Source organism: Gopherus flavomarginatus, chromosome 2, assembly GCF_025201925.1.
Source record: "Gopherus flavomarginatus isolate rGopFla2 chromosome 2, rGopFla2.mat.asm, whole genome shotgun sequence".
Classification (NCBI taxonomy): Eukaryota; Metazoa; Chordata; order Testudines; family Testudinidae; genus Gopherus; species Gopherus flavomarginatus.
The window spans coordinates 266061613-266079934 of record NC_066618.1 but is presented as its reverse complement, the minus strand read 5'-3'; the positions used below and the strand labels follow the sequence as shown (position 1 = coordinate 266079934).

Below are 18322 nucleotides of genomic sequence, written 5' to 3'. Positions count from 1 at the left end.
GCTGCAGTCTTAGCTTCATTTTTTCCCCTCAGTCAGTCTCTGACCTCCTCACTTGGTGTCCCTGCCAAATTCTTGGCAATGGAAGTGAGGGGGAAGAGGCCATACCATAAGCGTGTTGATAATGAGGAGATAGAAATAGCAAACCAGCTGGGTTGTCCTAATAAAGTATGTCTGGGATCCAGAGACACAACAACTCTCTGTTCAGGTCATTGTTCAGCATTTTAACCTCCTGCATTCTGCTCTGACCTTTTCAAAGTCTCAATTCAAGCCTATTAAAGTGTATTTGGAGAATTCACTCTGATTTCAATAAAACTTATTACTGACTTCTAAATGTACTAAAGGTGACCTGAACGGACTTTTTAAAAATTGGGTTGTGTGTTTTTTGCTTCTTTATGTTGTACAAAGAGGGCCTGGACATTTTTTTTACCTGCTTGTTTGTTACCTGAGACTATCAGGAATGTCAAACTGATCTCTCTTAGTTTTGCAGAAAGATTTCTTGAGAGTTTCAGATGCAGTTTAAGAGCTACCTCAACCCTTACTTTAATGGGCAGAGATGTTGAATCATTAACAAAGTTAAATAGGTGTTAAACAAATCCTTCAGAAAAACCTCAGCAGGTATAAATCAGTATAAATCCATACCAATTCACACCAGTCCTATACAGAAGTCTAAAGAACCCTTTCCCCTAGCAATTGCTCTCCTTATGCTACCAAACTTTTGTGACATCACAATTCTCCATTTGTCCACAGAGTTCTAGGGTAGTCCAGACCTGAATTTCTGCTGTAAAGTAACATCAAACAGGAAGAAAAAATAAACTATATAAGAAAAAAACTACCACCATCTTTTAGACCTTTTTCATAAATCACTAACAAGCTAAAAAAAGGGTACAACCCCATTTTTTCTTTGCAAGTCATCTTTCAAGACGAAATGGATATAGCTCAAGTATCACTTGTTATTCGTTATCAAAGGAGAATCCCTTCACCAACAGCTGGCCCTACAAAATCCAGGTGAATTACCACTAGTAACAAAACACAGAGTGAAATCATGGCCTTCACAAGTGCAAGTTTTGCTACTGAAAATATTTTTCTAAGAAAAGGATGTAATAAATTACTTAGAAAATTAAACCCAATGTACATCTTGCATTGTACAACTAAAGAGAAATTACAAAATAGGGTCCCAATCCTTGAAGGGAAATATAAGGCTTCTGTTTCTGTATCCACTGTACCAGGTAACATTAATGCTGCAGTCCTAATAACCTGTCCTAAAGGGTCTTGCAGCACAGTGTTTTGTCCAAAAGTTAAAGGTTTATATTTTCCTGATTTTGGCTATCCTCTGTTATGATTATATGGTCCAAAGGACAGAGATCTTGCTTTCCTACTTCTTAATAAAGCACCATTTTCACAAGCAAAAAAATATCAGTAATATACCAAAAATAGCTGGTACGGTCAGTAAATATACAGTACTATGGGTTGCCTCTACAGTAGTTGGGAATGGGATCCAGAAGACCTGGTTCCTATTTCCCAGGTCTGCCACTGAGCTCCTGGGTGACCTTGAGCAAGTCACTTATCCTCTCTGTGTCTCTGTTTCCTCATCAGCAAGATGATAGATAGCGAGCTCCTTTGTAAACGGGCTTTTTGATCCACTTCAGGAAATGTGCTATACAAGAGCTACGTATCATTGTTATTATCAACCAAATACTAAGGGGGAAACACACAAACACACACCCATGCCCACACACATTTCACAACGAAAGCTAACCAAAACAAAGAAATACAATACAAAAACCAAACTCCGTGTGTACATACTAGGATGGTGATTGCTCCATAGGCAGAGGATATATAACCCTCCCGCTGATGTTTAAAACAAAAAAGAAAAATAAACAAACAGAAGTGGCCTTGAAAGAGTAAAGGATCACACCACTACTGTATGTAATATAACTTGTAAAATTTTCACAGATGTTGGGACAAGTTCTCCTCTCACTGTGTGGGGACATACACATATAACTCCTGGTATTTTTAAAGCACGTCCTTTCATTTATCGTGCAGAGTTCCACTATCCCATACAACAGGGAGCTATGAAGAAACATATGATCAGATAAAGGTATGTATCCAAACAATAATTACCAACAATATAATGCACTACATTACAAATGTATGACTTTTTATCATGTACAATACTTTACCATTGAGTATGCTTAAAATTACTATAGTGAATAGTTCGTAGTAGCGTGACAAACTGGAGATCAATTAATCAGTCCACATATTTGGCAAATATATAATGTATTGTTTTACATGGACTGGAGAACACTTAAAACAGAAGCTCCTCAAACCCTCTGGCCAGAGCCCTGGAACTGAGATAATTAATCAAATAAGAGACAATGACACTGTAGATGACTGCAACCTTTGCTAATACCACTTTGAACACAACTGCAGTGATTTTCTGTACAAGTGTCAAAAGAAACTTGAATGTAAAATCTGCTAATCGTCAATAAATATGGTTAATATCTTTTTCTACCCGTGCAATTTTAGATTTGGGGTACAAACATAATGTTGTTTCTTGTTAGAGAGAGAAAAGGAAAAGTATTAAGATATCCTAGAATTTCCTGTCCATTGATCTCCTATTCTTTCTCTCTCCTGTCTTTCCTCTCTATTACTTTCTCTCTCTGTGAGGGGATCAAACGGCCAGTGATTTGTTCAGGCATTCATACTGTTTAATACTGTTTAAATCATCCAGTCATGAAACATAAAATTACCTCGTAACTTAAGTGACCAAATATACTTAATAGCTCACAAACTGTGAATAGCTCAAAATACTCAATTCACAAAATTTGTTTGCACAAATGACAAGCAAAGTCATAATCCTCAGGACCTATTTGTGTCTAATTCACAGACAAAAAAATAGGTTAAATTTCTTGAGAAATTTATTCAGTGAATAATTCGACCAGCTCTCATGAAAGCCTTCTGCTGTGTGAGAACTCGGCTCTTATAAACACATTTTATTTTTATTAAACTCTAAACTGCATTTTTCAAGAGGTTCAGAGCAAATGTCATCATCTATTTCTTTGTACAACTTTCCCTTCATGCCAATTCTATTTCATATATGTGTTCATTCCTTTTAAAGTTAATTCAAAGAAAATAAAAATGCTTCAGTTGCAGTCATGCTATGTATCACTTCTATGAGTAAAAAGGTGAATAGCAATATTTATAAATTAAGGCCTTCATTTTTCTATTACATGTATGTTTTCTTTGTGGGTTTACATTTTTACTCCCACCACTGCTTTCAACTCCAATATACAATTTAAGCCAGTTATAGAGAAGAAATTATTGGATTAATTTCAAGGACACAGCATCCTCAATAGTGTAAAAAAGAGCAACATATTTGGCTCAGGGCCAAATGTTTCAACAAAAGGAAAATCTGATTTGATATAATAATCTGGATAAATATATGACAGACATCTTAAAATCACTCAGTATGTAAAATATCTGATTTGTATGAAAGATGAACTGTTTCTGGCAAACCAGATCAAAATTTCAGAATTTAGGATAAAAACCTGAAAGAGAGAAACTTATCTTTGTATGACAGAACCTAAAATAGCACAACACTGAAATTTAAGACACAGACTATTTCCAAGACCAAACTCCACATCGTTTAATAGAAGGTTAATAAAACAGATATTGCATATGTTGAAAATATAGAGCTACCACTGTAGACGGCAACATCCCTCTATTTGTGATCTTACTTTAAAATAAGAGCCTGAGCTACAGTGAAATATATCAGTAAGTGTTTTAGTAGTGAAAGAGAGAAACTTACTAACTACAGATGGGCTATTTTGACCAGACATTAAAATCCAAGAGATATAATTCCTTTACAACAAATATTTGAGAGTCTTTTTGAAAGAGAGAAGGATCACATTGTGGCTAAACCATAAGAATGGGCATCAAAACATCTGAGTTCTATTCCTAGTTGAGCCACAGATTAGCTGTGTTGCCTTGATTATGACATTTATAGCCAGAGTTTCAACTGACTTCAATTGGAGCTACAACCTCATAAAATTAGGCTCTAGGAATCTAATTACGGGCCTCCAGAAATGAAAGCACTCAAAATTATGGATCACTTTAAAAAAAACTAGACCTAAAGTTTCCCCATTTATATCTATATCCTCTATTACTATATTGATAGATTATCAATCTGTTTATTCTGAACCCGAAAATTCTCTCTAACGTTATCTATTATAAGGATGCACTAGAAACTGGTGGTAATTCAAGAATATTTATGAAAAGTTCTTAAGTCTATTTAGGAACCATAATTTGTTTGCCTTTCAATATGAGAATGATAATAAAAGTGAAGACTAAAGAAAGATGCCAGATAGCGCCATCTGCACAGTAGTATTTTTGCAATATGAACATCTGTCCATTGGGAACTGGATAGAGGCCACCAAATTGACTGTAAAAAAATTTTCAACGTTACTGTTTTAATAAATAAATATTTTAATAATAAATATGTGCTTAGATAGCAGCAGTTATCTTGAAAAACTGAGTTAACACCCCTAAATACTAACACAATTGAATGCATATATAATTCAGCACCATAAAGGACAGAAAACACTTTGGAAAAGTCTAGGACCACTTGTGCGAATATAAAATAGTTTTTATTTTTAACTGAGCACTAAGCCAAAACTGAATTTAAGCCATGTATTTGAAATACTCTAATTGTACCAAAAATTACTATGCATTCTTGCAAGAAATATTTGAAAGTGTACAAATGGGCTTTAATTTCCCAAAAATGGTGAATGAGGGCACAGAGGGTCTGATTCCTTTATTACACCAGTTTTACACTGATATAATGCTACTGACTTCAGTAGAGTTAATCTTAATTTACACCAGTGTAAGTGAGAAAAGAATAAGACCCCAAATATTCAGTGTTTGTTTTCACCTTTGTTCTACACTGCAGGAGCTATTATACCTCCCAAGATAATTTTATGACTGATAATCACTCCTATGGGGGAAAAACCTCCCAAAAGCTTTGTCACAAACATTCTTTACCTGAAGTCCAATGTTCTTCTTTCTTGACAGTGAAAACTTCTAATCTAACAGTCAAAGAACGTCAAGTGAATGTTAGGCTAATCAGTCCAGTTATAACATCCTCAACGTACACTCCCACTTAAATGAGATTTCCTAAGCTGTAAAACTAATCATAAAATTACACAGTCTAGTTGGTCTAAGTAGCTGATTGTTACTTTCCATTTATAAGAATGCTGATCTTGATTATTTTGGCTGCATGACTTTTTTTTTTAAAACTCGTCAACCCTGATTTTCCTCTGTGTATAATTAGATGACTCTCAATTACACACCCTAGAGGTGTACAACTCTAACAGAGGCAAAGTAAGCAGGGCACTCTCCCTAGTCAGATATGAAAAACATGCTTTCAAGAAAGAAAAAAAAAAGTCCCTCGATAAGATTTATGAAGTATATAATTATTTTTGAAATAATTAAAGAAAAAGATATATTTACAACAGCAACTGATTTACTGTATGACAGTCGAATTACTTTATTGTACAACATATTCAGATAAACATACTTATGAATCTGTAACATACCTGCAAGTATGTATGGTCTGTAAAAATTTGCTTCTGACCACTGTTTGTAATGTTGCTGTAGGAAACACCAGAACAGTGTATAAAAATCCACAGAAACCCAGATTCTAATGTTATCTGTCATTCTCTTGACAAACATGGAGGATGCTCTTACACACTACTGTAGTCCTGCCTAAAATCTCTACTCACACATTTCTGTACGTCCTGAACGTTAGTTTTTGAATCATGCACCCAACATATACTTCAACTCCTGTGCAAAAAGATCCATGATAACATTGTGAAATTCCTACAGAAGCCTTTTTTTTTTTTAAAATGAATCGGGTCCCTACAGATTAAACAGTAATCTTTAAATTAAAAACAACCTTTCTTGAATCACAGTTCAAATGATCACCAGTTCACTTACAATGATCACTTATTATGGTAGCACTCCACATTATACTACGGGTTCTTTCATATTGCATTCCAGTTATACTATCAGCAATACAGCACCTTGCAGAATTCATCTTACTGATATTAAGCCAGCAGCATTAGCTGAGACCCAACTGTCCTTTGGAGATCTGACCCTTAAAACTCAAAGAAAAGCAACACACCATAAAGGATTTCAAGAGAGTATCAAACTGTCCAAAATCTAAATTCAAATCCAAGCTGTCCCGATTCCAGTTGTGAGAGAGTGGTACAAATTTTCTTGGTTAACATTGAGAAAACCTTTAAATTTTGAAAGTTACTAAGATTTTCATGTTCCCAGTTTTTCTATTGTGCCTATTACACTTTGAATGTTAATTGTAATGTGTTCTGCGTAGAAATTATATATTTAGCCTATGAAATTCGTAGTTCTTAGTGCTGTCGTAAAGTATCAATGATAGTATTCCCTTGTTAATTCACAGAAATTACATTTTACTTTTTTTATTAAAATTTTAAAAGTGTACTATAGTAATTAACTTTTTTATCTTGTCAAAGATATATAGTACATAATAGCCCACTGAACATGGGTAAGTGTATCAAAAGCTAAGACCCAGGTTTTTTCTATATTACATTATATTCCTTTACTGTACTTATATAAGAGAATTTCCTTTATTGCAGCCCCAGTGCTAGATATAAAGTAAGGAGTGTTCTCTATCAGAAAGCTTATAAACTATGTAAATAACTTGAGTTGTAAGTAAATATTACAATTAAAAATAATATTTTTTTACTGTAAATTCACTGTTTTAGTAAGTTTAGGGTGGGTTTCTTCCCCCATCCTTTTTACCTGTACTGGCATTGACCAGATTATTTCACCTTTCAATGGACCATGAAAAGTTAAGTCATAGAACTAAAGAACATAATCCAATGCTCCACCCTTTGGCAGCCCAGCCTTGCCTGACACTACACAGAAACCGACCTTTTTGTCCTTCAGACTTGCCTAGTAGGCCCCATCTTCTATCGCAAAAGCCAAATCATCTGATCCCAAACTAACTGTCAACTGCTTGTGATGGTGGGGAAGCCAGACATCAATCAATCCGTTTTTATCAGAGGCGCTCTTCGTTTTTCTGTTGTGCTCATCTTATCATCTGACCCAGTTGTAGCCCTGACTTCAGAAGCTTAAGCAACTTGATGACAAAATATGCGCCTGTTTGTCCAAGATGCACATTATTAAGGAATGGACTTATATTTTTAGCAACTAACTAATAGATTTTCAAAATAACTCTCAAACATATGAGGTTTCTCTCAATACTCAAATTGGTCAGCGCTCACTGAAATTCCATACCTGTTCTGGAATAACTATCAAAGAGAGCTTTCTAAATAAAAAAATAAAACCTTGATAAAACATTAAGTCTTGTTTGTAAATTAAAGTTATTTTCAAACCAAGAGCCTAATCCTGTAACCCTTACTCTCTTGGATAATCTATCCTTACTCATATAAACAATCCCATTCAAATAGGACTGCTATGTAAATACCGGTTATTGACATGAGTAAGGGCACACAAAACACCACCACAAACTGCTACAAGAAGCATTCAGAGTATCCATCTCAACTTGAATAAACTGGACAAAGGGGCCAAAGTACAGTTAACTGAAAAAATGTTCATAATATCAACCCAATTTAGAGTTTTCAAAATAAAAGTATTCCAGTTGCCAAGAAAAATTGGAAGTTTATTTCTCTACATTTGTTAGTTGAATATTTTGATGGAGGAGGGGAGAAGTAAAAGGGGGAAATTGCTTTTTAAACTCTTTTGTAGTTTTGGATTTGTCCTGTGCCATAGGAATTTTGCAGCTTACCTCAATGACTATAGGATCAGGATCTTGTTTGATAGTATATCAATTTTAGGTGCCTCACTGCCTTTGTGAAATGCTGTAAAAAGTACCTGTGTACACATATGACCTAGTTTAAGTCCCCAAAAATGTTTCAGAGTAGCAATTTGCATAGCTGCTTAATATAAAGCCTGAATTAAAAGTCTGGAAATAAAAATTAAATACTAGGACTCAATAAACCTGAAAGAATATTTACATTATCACATGAAGCTAAAGAACTGCAAAGCGAGTACACTTTTTTGATGCTATTACATTAATGTAAACATTAATCTTTAAACTTTGTTTTTCCCTCCCCTCCAATGGAACAGAAGTCAAATATAAAGTTGTAGAGTCCTCATTCTGAACTCATTTACAAAGGTGTAAATCAGGAGTAACTCCATTGAAGCCAGTAGAGTTACACCAGCATAAGTGAGATTAAAATCACTCCCGAGAAAATTTCCTCTCTTCCTAAATAAACATCTCCATGTATTTTAAAGAAAGTATTTACAAGTTTATTGAATTTCAAAATATATTCTTTACAATAAATATTTGTAAATATTTTTTCTATTATACTTTGGCCTATAAAGTGTACAGTACTGTACTCTGTAATTCATTTTACTCTCGTTAAAATTCACATTTCTATAATAAATGCCAATATGCTCTTAAAAGGCAATATAAAATTTCTCCATATAATTTTGTCACATAAAAAGCATACCTCAACTATGAAAAATAAAGGCTGTAAAGCATGACACTTGTGACAGAAAGAGAAAATCTGTGCCATGAAAATCATGTGTGTACATTGGAAAGCACTTTATTCAAGCAAGCTCCTCATTGTTTTCAATGAATTTTGTAAGCACCAAACTCTGAACTCCTTAACATATATCACTGCATGTGTTATTTAGGCCCCAATCCTGTGAACACTTATGTACTACAATGTGCATTGTAGTGAATAGGACTATTCATGTTCATGAAGTTAAGAACATACATAAGCGTCTGCAAGACCTATTCTTTAAGGTTTATAATTAGAATAATACTGTCAATTTCAGAAAAGGTTAGACATAGAGGAAACCAAAATAAATACCTTTGAAAGTGATGCAGTATTTTATTACACTGCATTTTTTGTGTGTGTTTTCTTTTCTTTTCTTTTTAGGTAAAAAGACTAAGTACACTAAAATCAGCCTTTGACACATAATTATATCAGCTAATCACAGGCTGAAAGCTGTAAGTCTAGTTGTCTGGTAGTACAAAGTAACATCACTCTAACTCATCTCTGTGAGTGCAGCAAATAATGTATTAGAAGAATTTATGAAGAAAAAATTCAAATAACTCACCGCTAATCCGGTGTTAGTCTAGATATTTCATTACTAGTTGTATTCACATTGGAGATTTATTCATTTAATGTTCCCTTATTTTAAAAGAGGAAGCTCTATAAAACTATCAACTGGTAATTCAATAATATGAAAGTTTGGGGCCACACTCCACCTTTATTTACACACTTGCAATGATGGGATTACTTGGGTGTAATTAAAGAGAGAATATGTCCAAAAATATTTTTCTTCTTGACTAACTGCATTAACATAAAAGACATAGCAACTTTCATGTGCAAAGCTGTGTACAGGATTACTAATAAAGATACAGTCTCCCTACTTCCGCATATTTAGAAATGCTATATGACTCTTCAGAATAAAAGATGACAATAGTAAGAAAGGACGGCAACCTGTGTAACCTTTACTCTCAACATGGAAAGTCTGGACCAACTGCAAAATAAGGAGAAGATGGATCCATAACCACAACAGAGTTCATTCAATATATATCTAACAGGAAGATAGGAGGGGCATTTTTTGCTGATTTTTAAAACTGTTAACTTATTAAAAAAATCATCTTTTTAGTAAATATCCCTAAACCAAATAGAGTAGTTCAAAGCACTGTACATATAACTCAAAATTACATATTGTATGTTTGCTTTACAATAGACTAAATCCCTTACAAGGAAACATCTACTGTGACAACCATCTGGAATTGTTACCAATGCATGATGGCATTACCCTTTCAAAGCATTAGATAAAACTAAATAATCAATGAGAGCTGTCAATACCAAGAAGTGATTCCTTTTACAGTGTAAGTATTATGCTAATATTTTTTTCCACAAGAACTCCTCTTTGCTACTGCATGTATATTAAAGTAGCTTGAGTATATTTTGGTGTTCCCAAATGAGTATATTATAGATTGGCAGCTTCACTCTTTGATATGACATGGAAACTTTGTTATTCCTCACCTTCAGGAAAATAAAATTAGAAAAAACTATCTGCATAATGACTTGGTACTTATAGCACTGACACCTTGAATCTATGCTTAAAATACATGTATTAAGACACTATAGACAGCATACACCTGAATACACATACACATTTAAGAATAATTAGTATAGAAAGTGTGTTTATACTTCAGCCAAGACTACATATATTATGATTTTCATGTCTTTAAAACTGCCCAGCATATAATAGATATTCAAAATTCTTAAATCTGATTCCTCAGACAAAGACATGGACATTTGAAAGTGATCTATTAACACTGTATGGTGTACAATAAAACAATAGCAGTACTATTTTGTCATTACAGCCTCATGAAATACTTTTATCAGTTCATCAGTCTCCAAGGGTAATTATAACTGATTAGGCTGTAGTATTCAGATTGCCCCTGATTTTTGTGTGCTTGTCATTATTTCAGGAGTAAACAGCAATGAAATCAACCCTCCTAGTCTTCTCAGCCATTTTTTTGTTTGTTTTAATCTCTTACCAGGGAATAAATAATAAGATATTTCCCCATCCCACACATTCCTGAGCTAACTCTGTACTGATCTCTGCATAAGTGGAGGAATCCCCGACTGTGGGATCACATGCAAGAAGTAATATTGCCATGTAAATGCAATACAATTATCATACTTTCATTTAAAATATATTTGTCAAATGCACAAATGATTGAGTTTTAAATAATCCTGACTACACAACTCTCCTTCTCTACCTTTATGTCATATCAAAAAGACAATCTGGCAGTAATGGTATGCCACCCTCTCAGACAAGCCTTTGGGCATTAATATTTAAATCTTACTATCCCTTGTGATTGGAATTCAGCCTCTATTCACAAACAAAAACTAAATCAATGTTCTTAGAGTTCAAACTAGATCCCTAAACAGTTTGCCACTCTCCATGCACAGATAAGATAAACTTTCTTTGACCCAAGAGATGAAGTTGCCATGACGATCAGAGAGTCCACTTTCTATATTGATATTTTGCTGATGTAACAACAAATAGAACCAGATTCTAGGGCTGATAATGGTGATTAATTAATACTAATATTGATCCCTACAAGCAAGAGACAAGGCTATTAACTTGAAGCCTGAAAAGTCAATTGTTACCTGTGGCAGAGATACTAGTGGCGGATTTTGAAACATAATAAACAAATACGCTGTCTTTATGCTAATACCTTCAAAGAGCTATGTCCCTTTCTTGAGCAGAGTAATTCCGCATTCAAACCCACCAATTTAATTGTATATTTTCTCCTATATCCAAAATAAATAATGAACTTCAACAATTACAATATAAATTATTCAAAATGCTATATACTGATACCTTTAATATGACCTATAAAAAAACGTTCCTTCAAGAATACAGTGTAAGACTTACAGAAAATCTAAACAGACTATATTCTTCAGAAAGTAAGATAAAGGTTATAAGATTTTAAGTTACAATTTTCTATGTACATTTTTCAAGAGGGGAATCTGTTTATTTTCTCAGTTGAATAGGGAAAAATAATAAAAATATACAGGTGAAAGCCACTAGTGTGGAACAGAAGTCCTTCCAGGAAGACCTATCCAAACCAAAGAGCAATACTGGCATTGCCCATTTTTTTTAAAAAACATGCTCTATTTATAGTAACTGCAACTACGTATTTGTTTTACAGTAATTCCACTTAACCTTAATTTGAGTTGTAAACACAATTTGAGGTCCCCATCAGAAAACTTCCATATCTATGTTTTTTCTTTTCAAAACTAGAAACACAACATTCTTCATTTAAAAGAATCAAGCCTTTTTCTTTTAAAACACAATACACCAAGTTTCTTCATTAGCAAGCTATCTTTGTACTATTGATAAAGTATACTTTATGTTTAATGGGAAATAACTGGTACTACTGATGGATGGTGTTCTTTTCTCCTCACTTCATTACACAGAATTCTGCATGAATCTTAGCATTACCTATTACACATCTAACAAAAGTATGAATTAGTAGAGACGAAAAATTAGGCGCAAATTATCTAATTGCATTACTTTCTCTCACAGTTGAATTATATCACATTTATATGTCTTTAATACATGACTGCAAACATATATTCTGTATTAACATATGCTATATATATCTTGCAACATAAAGATCAATAGTTTGCAAGGAACTGGTACTCTGTCTTACAAAAACTTAAAAATCGCCATCATAGTTTCATACTCAAAGGATATAGGCAGTTGCTTACCTAGAGCTCTGCTATAATTGAATTGAAACATCTGGAGCACCTTTATGATGCTACAGAATGATTTAAAGACGAGTACAAAGTTAAACTCTCTCATTAAATTAAAAAAAGTCTATTTTTAAAGTGGTGAGGATTCTAACACATTTTTACCATTCTATTTTTAGACAGTGAGCCCCTTAAAGATATCGAAAGGTAATATTTTATTTTACTTTGCAATTTTATTCAGAAAGAGAATTTCACTTCTGAATTCCACTTCTAAACTCAAATGCTTACAAACAAGCCTACTGCATCTGAACACTGGTGTATTTGTGTCTGTATTACTGCCTCTATTTAAACTTAGAAAACTCTACTGAATGATTTATGAACTTCTAATCAGTAGCTTTTTCTACACATTTCCAAATAGCTAAACAAAATAAAACATTTTAGTCTTCTCATATGTAGTCAGCTTCTGAAAAAACAACTAAAGCTGTATAATTATCCATTTTCATAAATAAATACTATTGCATGCATTGTTGTTTTGATTTATAAAAACTTCCAAACATAACTATGTAAATGATGTATTTTATTTTGCACTACAATATTGCAGATTTAATTCTGTAAATGTTTAACTGCTGAACTACGCTAGTCATTACTTTGTCCTAAAGGCAAATAAAAAGATATGTCACAAATATAAAACGTTGATCATGTATCTGCTGTGGGAAACATACTTTTATAGCAACATTTTTAAACAGAGGGCAGTCCTTGTACTTGCTGCTTTAAAACAACAATTTCCTTAAGATCAAAAGACAGTCAGTGGTGGTTTTGTTTGAGAGAGAGAGAGAAACTTGTTTGAGTATATGGCAGGTGAAATATGCAAAAGATATTTAACTTAGCATGGTGAAAAAGCCATCAATATACTAAAACACAGATTCTCTCTCATTCTTCCTTTGCTAATGGTCTTAGTAACTAATTATATAATGGACATTTTCACTGGATACCTGAAATATCTAGTACCCTACTAAAAAAAAAAACAACAGAAATTGAAAAGACAGTTCAGAAAAGAACCATGTCTCTTGTTAATGTTATACAATCCACATTAGGTTAAAATTAAAGATAATAATATTTTAAACAATACTACCATCCACATTATAAAAAATGGCTAATTTTAAACCAACATTTTTAAAAAGCTCATAGTATGTATGGTAGGAAACAGTGCAATAAAACAGGGGAGGACTTAAAATAATCCAGTGTCAGAGTTCTCTCCTTATAATTTTCATACATTGCATAAAGTATATGAAATAGCTTGGAATAAGACCTCAAATACTGTACAGACAATTTCTTCATTGTAAATCAATTCAAACTTCTTCAGGAAAGCCTGATATGGTGAATTGCTAACCAGACTTTTCCTGACAAGAAGCATTTTACTTTCAAAACATTTATGTGGCATATTTAATTTTCAACTTGACTGTTCATGAGAATTCTTTTTCTTCGTAACCCAGGTTTCATAAACACTTTGCCATATTTTCCCACAATCTGGCTGTACCTAACAATCTTTATGCTATACTAAACAAATTAAAAACCAAACCAAAAGTTGTATGAGAAACTATTCCATTAATATCTCAGAGAAGACTGTCTTTGTAAAAGTTCTTTAAGAATTTTAGTCAAGTATTTAGGTAACAGAGCTTCATTTGAAAAAAAATGAATCGGCCAACACCCCTCCCCCAATCCATAAACCACTGTACTTAAGTGTGACTGAAGTTGGGGACATACAGGTCAGTAAACACATTACTAGACCACAGTCAACTGCATGAAGAACAAGAAAATAACAATAAAAATGCAGACACAACACATTTGCTAATCATAAAGAAATGCATTAGTAAAAAAATCATCATTTCTGTCATAAATTTTGCAGCACAGCCACAGAATGGAGAACAATCTGGGCAATTTATTGGCATATTGGCAGGAGGTGATAAGGCTAAAAACAACAACAGCTAGCAGCTGGTGCAGTGAGATGGGCTGATAACATTGATATGGGGCTTCCATACAAAACACCTCCTATCCTATCAGTGCTTTTTATCAAACTAGTATTACAATAATAGCTTCTGAAAGAGGGTTTTTTTTAGAGGGGGGTGAAAAATATAGGCCTGGAAAAGAAAAAAAAATCTGAATTTTTGGGACAAAACATGGGGGCAAAATACATAATTTATCACAGTATTATCAGGAAACCCAGGCAGTCTAATCAAGGAGCACTGAGTGACTATTTTTTGCCTTATCATCCAAAGTGGTGGAAACGGAGAAGGAATTATCAGGCTTCTGCAGATTGCTGGGCTGGAATTTTAATGGTAATAATCGGGTTTCTGATGGTATATCTTCTCCGCTTATCTTTCCCATTATCTCCCTTTATCTGGCCAGTCATCAGAGCAAATTAATGGTGCTCTTTCAGCGTCGCCTTTTTATCGCTGCCCAGAGAGCACCCAAGGGGAAAGAATAAGCAAAATATTAAAATACTGCATAAATCACAATTTTAGATAGCAGGAAACTGTGTGCAGTAAAAGAAAAAAACTGTGCCCAACAACCTTTTTTGTCCTCTGTCTTCAGAGTTTCTAGTGTAAGCTGACTTTTTACTTGTCATAGAGATTCTAAATTGTGCATGCTTTATCAGCAAAATGTAGTTTTATTGCAAATTGAAGAGTTTTCAAACTTAAAAGAGGTGGTCTAGACTTGTCATTAGTGATTCCATTATTTTTACTGATAATTCTTATGGTCAGCATTTTCAACTCCATTTTTTGTGTTCCAATATCCGCAGAAGAAAAGTTAACTTCAAAATATTATGTCTAAAATACTATATTGCTTGAATAATAAAATCTCAAAAACACATTTTCATAAAGGATGCTTCTTATCAGAATAAACTTCTCAAAGTCTGAGAAAACATTACTTATGGTTGGTCAAATACTAATCGAAATCTCTGTACAGGACATTGCCTGATTGGCCTGAACAAAAATTACTTTAAAACTAGCTAAGGAACACACAACCCCAAAAGCCATCAGCAGGAAGTGCTATGAATATAATGTGTCCTCCAACTCTGATGATCTTGTTTCACTTCTGACAATACAAAATTACAGTCTAATTTGCATGATAACTTTAATGGAAAAATAAAGTTCTTAAAAATCAGACGACACACACAAATGTACAGTGTAATCTACCCATTTCCACATATATGTTAAGTGTGTTTATATTTATTCTTATATATTTATATACATTCATGTACACAAACCATTAGATGTCACTTTTTAAAAAAACAAAAGCATTTGGGTTAACATTTAATAATGCCATATAGGGAAGCCATAAAAATGCTTTGTGACCTATATCAGAAGTATATAATCCTTAATTTGTATCCAAGCATTTATCTGCCATTATGAAGTGGACATTACCAAAAGTAACCTAGCTAATTGGGAATATAAAGTATGCAAAAAATAGAATCAGACAGTCTTTGTGCCATACAATCAGTAATGTTGATAATTCATAAACAGTCAAGACACCAGTCATGCACTAGAAAGCTTTTCCAACTAATAACTTTTATAATCATATCCCATATCATATACTGTTTTATAATATTAACTACACTAATAGATTAATGTATATTAGATAAAAATGTATAGGTTTAAAAGCAAATAACATGTTTATTTAAGAATATCAAAACCCAAAGTAATTAAAAAGTTCCTTGAAAAATGAAGGATTTAAAATGCTTTACAAAACATAAAAGTTGCAATCATTTATTATTATATACTAACTTTAGTAAACATAAAACTTAATCAGGAACATGCTGCTATTTTATTTTCTAAATTAAAAGATAGTTAAAAAGTAATTTCTACTAAGCAGGGATGTCCTACCAACACAGTCCAAAGGTTTTACAGTGATCAATCTTTTTTCAACCTGCAGCTCATTTTCTTGTTTGCTAAACCAATTCATCAATTTAAAAACTGCACCAGAACTGAGCTAGTCATACGCATTTTGAAGTCAGAAATCAATGAGAAAAATGCTATTAAATGATCCTCTCCAAGTCACATGATGGTTAGTTTTAAAGTAGTTCTAGGATACAGACATCAATGAAGTTGTATCAGCTCAGTGGTGCTGATTTTAAAACAAAATAGTTTATTGTATCTGTTCTGAAACGCCTTTGCACTTCTTCGAGTACCGACCGTTAGGATTGTTCGTTTGAATAATCTGAAGCACAGAAAAGTTTACGAAGTTGAGATCACAGCTCATGTGTGTCCCAGGCAGGAAAAGTGAACTACGGATACTATTAGGGAGAAGATTTTTGACTACGACCCACCAATACACCTGGTTTCTAACCAAAACAAAAACATTTCCCCTTCAAAAGTGTTGCACTTCCGAAAACAACAAAGGCGACTATCTGCAAATGTTTTTTTTATGCAAATCAAATCTTACAGGGAGGTGCAAAGCTTTGCATAATTCAAACCTAAGCGACGCGAGGAAGAGCCCCGAAAGATGACTAAATCAGCACTGCCCAGAGACGGTTACTATTGAGTTGTGCAGCTCGGAGGATCCTTTCCCTACTGCTGGAACTTTTCTTACACGCACTTTCTGTTTCTTCGCGATGCTCTGGGATTTCGGCAGCCTTAGCCTGGCATGGATTCCCCACCCACCCCCCAGCTGTACTTGATCCCTCGCATACTTACTTGTAAACTAGTTCGCACTGGTCTCCTAAATTAGCTCAACTTTAGCATACAGAAGTGGTCTGGTTCCTAGACTGAGTGAGGGAGTTTTAAGGGGAAGGGTGAGGCAGGAGTAGGTGCTCGGTAGTGAGGGAGCTGCTCGGACTACATCAAAGGAGCTTTTCTTTCATCCCTGCCCTTCCCGCTCTACCCTCAAGCCTCTTTGGCGAAGTTTAACCCTTCCGCCCATACCCGGGACTCTGCCCTCTCCCCGGAAGGCCAGAAATAAAAGTCTGTCAGAGGGAGCCCCCCTCAGGAAACTTACGTTTGATCTGCCTGGGTTTGCTCTGTTTCCTTCGGGACATGCTGCCGCTCCTCCTGCCTGGCTCCACGTGCGGGAGGAGAGGGCTGCGGGCTGGGGTGACAGATCAGGCGCCGGGGCTCATGGAGGAGCCGCTGGACGCCTCGCCAGGCGCAGTCAAATGAGAAGGGCGAGGGCGAGCGAGGGACCGGGACCGAGGGAGCTCGGGCGAGTGAGAGGCAGCGAGGCTGAGGGGAGCGAGGAGGAGGAGGAGGAGGAAGGCGGGGGTGGGGGAAGCAGGGAGGGAGGGGGGCGCTCGCTCTCCCCGCCGTTGCTGTGCGGTGCCGCCGCCGTTGTCGCTCTCGGAGCCGCGCTCGGCTCTGACTGACGGGCTGCGGGAGGTGGCAGGGGAGGAGGGGGCGAGGGAGGGGCTTTCCAAGGCTGGCGGAGGTGGGGGGTGGGAGTTTGTCCGTCGGGGTTGACGGACACTGGCGGCTTCCACAGACAGGTCCGCCTGCAAACAGCAGCCTCCGGGGCGCGGGAGGCTTCAATCGTGGGAGCTGCTCTCTGCCCTCCGTAGGGGAAGGGGTCGGCTCCCTTCGTCCCCCTCCCCAACAGGGAAAACACGAGCTGGGCACCGAGCTCCTGCACGCTGAGGTGAGACTAGACACGCGCCGTTCCCTCAGACCACAGGCGCCCGCTGCGCTTTGGGGACCGGTTACGTCTCCCGCCCCGCCCCGCCGAACACTTCACTTCTGCTAAAGCCCCGTCGGCCAGGGCGCCCCAGGGGCTGGGCTGAAGCGGATGCTCCCCGGGATGTGCACTGGCGCTCCCTGGACAGTGCGTGCGCCTCACCCAGGGTTTTCCACGGGGAAGCTGGAGCCGGGCATTCCCCTGCACATATCTCCAGGGGCACAGGGTAGGTGCGTGCATGTGTGGGCACTGAGACAAGAAGAAAAAGCACTTGCCGGCTGACTGGTCCACCAGGC

General features: G+C 35.8%; 1 protein-coding gene across 3 annotated transcripts in view; it reads right to left on the bottom strand.

Annotated features, from left to right (window-relative positions):
- The window catches only part of ZFPM2 (zinc finger protein, FOG family member 2), a 482727-nt gene extending 464726 nt beyond the window's left edge, over nt 1-18001 (bottom strand). For all 3 annotated transcript variants that reach the window (XM_050940635.1, XM_050940638.1, XM_050940636.1), the window contains exon 1: nt 17358-18001. In XM_050940635.1, coding sequence (XP_050796592.1) covers nt 17358-17397 — 40 coding nt within the window. In that variant the 5' untranslated portion in view covers nt 17398-18001. The remainder of the gene's footprint in view (nt 1-17357) is intronic.
- Nucleotides 18002-18322: the final 321 nt, after the last annotated feature.